We start from the raw sequence: 5,344 nt of genomic DNA on the forward strand, positions 1-5,344 counted from the left end.
CGGAGCGCGCTTTCCCTCGCGCTCATCAGCAGCAGCGCTGTTACTGTTCATTTCCCCGCATCTCTCCAGCCTCTTGTCTAATCTGCTCGCGGAGCGTAAGTTTACTTTAAAGCCTTTCAAAACCTTCTCTCCAGAAACTCACAACTCAACACTAAAGGCCCCGCTAGAGGTTTGGTGTACACTGCAAACATGGAGAACTGTTTTAATCACTTTTTACAGTGCAAATATTTTGATTTCTGGGGGGTGCCGAATACTTTATTGATAGATTGATGATGTCTTGTTACATTTGATATGACAGTTTTAGATCAATAACCTAACAGTCTTCAAACAATGGTCCATGAGTTAATTATTATGTGGCAATTAACTTAAAATAACTATTATATATATATACTTAATCTGACAGTATTATTTATATTTTAAAAAGCAAGGAACAAATAAGAGCTCATATTTATATTATTTCAGTGTTTAACGATCATACAAATACTACATCAAACATCTACTGCTGATCTGATCTCCTTGAAATAATCTAGTAGATCTAAATGCATGGTAGCACGTAGCACTTCCAATGCTATGGGCGGTTATGGGGAGGGTTGTTGCACTGGTTCTTAACCATCAGGGGGCAGGGGCAGGGGGAAGGGGCAGGGATGGAGAGAGCTGGGAGCTGGACACTTGGGTCTGGGCAGAGAGGGGCGAGAGGAGGAGTGCATCACAGGCACCACGGGCTCTGCGTGACCTGCCTTGCAAGCGGGAGGCAAGGGCATGGGGCAGAAGAGGGCAGGTTGCGTGGGGCAGTTGAGCTGGCAGCGATGCAAATGCATGCACATTTATGCTAACCTTATGACCCTGTCACTCTCCCACACACACACACAAAAAGAGAGAGAGAGAGAGAGAGAGAGAGAGAGGGGAATATAGATGTAAGCACACACCCTTCATTGCTCTGGCATAGAAAGTCTACTTATATGAGAACCCTTCCCTCTCTCTCTCTCTCTCTCTCTCTCTCTCTCTCTCTCTCTCTCACACACACACACAGACACACACACACACACACACACACACACAAACACACACACACACACACACACACACACACACACACACACACACACACACACACACACACACACACACACATCCTGCATCCTCCAGCACTGACCCCATTCGCTAAAATCCCTCAAACACACACAAACACAAAACACAAATACACATCTGACCTCTACTGCATGCAAAATAACATTATCCCACTGTTGGACAGACAAGCAGAGAGGGAAGTGTCATGTGGGTCATTCCATTGATACTGTGACAATAACTGAAAAACTAGTTGTGAAATCAACTATCGTGTGTGAATTTTTCAATTGAGTTCTTGAGTTAAAACTGGGATTGAATAGGAAAAAAACTCTCGTTTTCACAAACTAGGTGGAAAGTTCAAGTTACATAAATAGTAGACTGCAATAGGGACTGCGAGTAAAACGTAGGCTATAACATTACCAAACATCACCCTTGATTTCTTGACATGCGCTGACTTTGTTTGAGATACTATTGACCTTCTAAAAGTGGATCAGCCACATTGTTGAACAGGAGTTTGATTAGATCGATCAGGGCCATTTTAAACGTCCAGTCTGATTAACCCATTGATTGCGCATCCAAACGGCGGCGAACGAGAGAGAGAGGGAAGCGCACAAAACTCCATGACAGCTATGGTCACGCGCCACGCTCACTCTTGGCCATGTCGATCCGTATTGACTGCACTTCACAGGGAGCTCCTTGCGGCGGCTCTTGCCTGGCGTATCGTCCACGCTGACTTGACTTCATCCATCGGGACGGAGTATGCCGTTGAGATCCACAACCCAAAAGACTGCAGCTCTTTCCTATCTGGTCCCGGCCATGCGCAACAATTTATCAAACACTTAAGTCACAAGGTGTCCATCATCCCGCTTTTGGGAATCTGTTGGCTATAATTGCCATATTATTATGTAGCCTACATGCACCTTAATTAGTCTGCATTCACCTTACCTGTTAGGGAAAGTTCACCTTAGACTTAAAACCGTAGAGTTAAACGAGAGAGAGATGGTCTAAAGCATTCGGCTGAAATAAAGTCCTGAAACTTTCGCAGTAGCATTCTACATACAGGAGCCGCACCGTGGTTGCTTACATGTATGGCTGCAAAGATTGTTTTATGGTAACACGAACAAAGGTGTAGGCTACACGTAAATCTAGCCTATATACGTTGAGAAAAATTACAGTAATCGGACAAAGGACACGCAAAAAGTAAATAAATATAGTTCCAATTGACGTTACACACATCTGTTGCCAAGGCTCTGTGAAGTTGTTGTTTGTGAATGAAAAAGCCTATAAGGGCTGCCAAGCTCTATTGGTCCGCCTCCTCCACGGGCTCTGGGTGTCTTAAGGGGTTGTTTACAAGGTCTGACTATAAAATAATCATTAGATCCAATGACGTCAAGATTTTCAAACCTTTTGTTTATTATTATTTGGCCGAGGAAAATCAAGGCTTCTTCCTCGTAAACGGAGTTGTCTGTCATAGACATACAACAATAGGGCGTTCTTTTGGAATGGTGTTGAGGAAGTGCCATGGTAACACTAACACTAATATGTCAGCAAGCGGGACAGATCGGAATTTGGGTAAGCGCCTAACTAAAAACGATGGTACAAAGTGTAGAAAAACAAGTGATTTAACTTTTCCGGTAATTAACTCTTTTTGTTGCCAATATTTTGGCTATTCTTTAAGAACTTTTCTAAGACAGTCTTCCGAAAGGCATTGTTATGATATCTTATTTGCACCTCTTTAACGTAAGGAACATTTCTCGTTTTGTGCCATTTTTTTGAATAATCTAACTCTCAGAACTCGGTTGAGTTGGGCAGTTTGTCATTGGCTGATGGGCTCTGAGCGAAGACCTTAGGGTGAATATGGACGTGCTGCAGGCCGCTGCATGTGGTGATATAGTGTGGCTCGGATACATTCTCCGAAGGTCGACCTCTCTGCCACAGCGGGACAGACAGGTTCGTAGACTACATGTTCTCTTTCCTCTGAGCCAAAGACACGTTTCTATTATTCCAATGGAAAGTTAGACCTGTGTGCAAAATGTGTTTAAGTGACAGATTTAAGACTAGGCCGATTTTTCTTAACTATTTGATATCCTCATCTGATATTCTAGCATCTCTGATTTTTTTCAAATGATGCTCAAATATCTATCCATAAAGCCAGTTCAAATGTGTGTGTTTGTACGTGTGTGTGGAGCAGGGTCTAACTGTGTTGCACGTGGCTGCTCATCATGGACGCGTTAAGTTCATGGAGGCTTTGCTGGAGGGTGGCATTATAGAGGTGGATGCCCGCTGCCCCCAGGGCCAAACCCCACTTCACCTGGCCCTCACCCCTAACAGTGCACCCTGGACCCAGGCCTCCGTGGCCTGCCTGTTGAAGCATGGAGCTCAAGTCAATGTGTTAGCAAGCACCAAACACTTTCTCTGTGTGTCTGTTTGTCTGAGTCTGTCTCTGTCTCTCTGTCTCTCTGTCTCTCTGTCTCTCCATCTGTCTGTCTGTCTGTCTGTCTGTCTGTCTGTCTGTCTGTCTGTCTGTCTGTCTGTCTGTCTGTGTGTCATTTGGTCATTTATTCTTCCCGGAAGAAACTGAGTATTGCCCTCTCTTCATATCCCTCTCAGTGCCACAATAGACGGTCTGACGCCTCTGCACAGAGCAGCGGCCGAGGGGTTTCTGGAGTGTGTGCAGGCCCTCGTTGAGGCTGGAGCTGACTCACACCTGAAGGACTCTAATGGACACACACCCTTGGAGATGGCAACAATGTGGTGCCACCGTCAGGTCGCTCGGTGGGTCTTCCACACTCATTGTGAACAGTTATACTATTAAGTGGTATTAAGATAGATAGATATAAATAGAGATAAAACAAACGCCTGAGAACCAAACCTTAGAGCTGTGTCCTCTGTAGTTGACATTTTTTTAAGGAAATCACAAAAAAATAAAAAATTGGATGACACTTTTTCTTCTTGATTCCAAGGAAGATATTGATATTGAGGTATTAACTTTAGATTGTGCTGTCACTGTTCTAGAATTCCATGTAAGCATGGAAGTGTAAGTTCTGGAGTGTTCTGAAATGGTGCTTCATGTGTCAACAGAGCCTCCATCTCAGTCCCCTCCCCCTTGTTCCACTGTAACTAGGCAAGAGGGACCAAGCGATCCATCATGCATGATGTTATAGTTACACACTGTCTGTGATACAGTGAGTAGGAACCAGCCTAATGACCTTCCTCAACATGTATGCATGTGTGCGTCAGGTTCCTGAAAGGTGCCATGTGGCAGAGGGATAAAAAGACAGAGGTGTCACAAAGACAGAAGCTGCAGAGGCTAAAAGAGAGTCTACAGTACGGGCACCATCTCAACGAGTGTCAAGAGAAGGTATTGCTACAAATTTTACACAGAGAATCAATTATTACAATAACTTACCTGATTTTATACATACACACATTTAAACCCTTCCTGTGTGATGCTTTATTTGTTCCAGTTTGTCAAACAGGATGTGTCCAGGGAGAGGGTGACAGCCTGGGCCAAACAGAAGGGCGTCCCTCTCCAGTGGGGACCAGAAAGGGGCGCCTGGCTCTTCAAACACGTCCAGTGCAGGTCTCATGACCATCCACCCGCCAAAGTCAAGGAGCGCAAGGGGCGACCAAAGGCTCCCCGGGAGGCCTGGAACGTGTCCCCAAACCCCAATAAACCTCCCAAAGCCTCCGTAAGCCGATCTCAGGAGGTGCGTACCAGCAGCCGCCCCCGAACGGCACCACCTACGCCAGACCTGCGCAGGAGCGTTGCGTTGACCCAAGAACCAAGCGGTCACACCTACTACAAGGCATGCTGGGAGGGTGAGCCCCGGCCTGCCCCTGACCTACCCCTGAATGTCCTGAAGAGGGAGCTCTTCCCAGCTGACTACCCCCCACGCCTGAGCTCCCCGCTGGGCTTCCAGAGCTGCTCTGTGCTCGACCTGCCCCACTTTTGTCCCTCGCCAGGACCCCAAGCCTCCCCTTGGACTGAGATCGCTATGCACCTTGTGGAGGAGCTCCAGCCAGGGCATTACTAGAAAAGGACAGCTGGGATCTTCATTCTCGTCCTCATCGTAGGTCTCCTAAAGGTGGCAACCCTTCAAGGGATTATTCACCAGGGAATGACATTTCTGACAATATCTATTTTTCAAGTTTAAGCCAGTTATCACTCATGTGGCGGTTGCTCATCCATCCAGCACAAACAGGTATAGCCAGCTTTGTACGATTACAATGTGCCTTTAAGGGTTCCTCTTTGAGAGCGAGGGGTAAACGTAGAGCC

General features: G+C 46.1%; 1 protein-coding gene across 1 annotated transcript; it reads left to right on the forward strand.

The window, feature by feature from the left end:
* Positions 1-2,922: 2,922 nt before the first annotated feature.
* ankrd53 (ankyrin repeat domain 53) lies at positions 2,923-5,102 on the forward strand (the record flags this gene model as incomplete). Its single annotated transcript, XM_080859815.1, has 5 exons — positions 2,923-3,015; positions 3,257-3,456; positions 3,676-3,840; positions 4,306-4,426; positions 4,533-5,102. The coding sequence occupies 5 exons, from the start codon at positions 2,923-2,925 to the stop codon at positions 5,100-5,102; spliced, it is 1,149 nt and encodes a 382-aa protein (XP_080715941.1).
* Between the last annotated feature and the right edge of the window lie 242 nt (positions 5,103-5,344).

The sequence above is a fragment of the Sprattus sprattus genome (genome assembly GCF_963457725.1).
Source record: "Sprattus sprattus genome assembly, chromosome: 21".
NCBI classification, from domain to species: domain Eukaryota; kingdom Metazoa; phylum Chordata; class Actinopteri; order Clupeiformes; family Clupeidae; genus Sprattus; species Sprattus sprattus.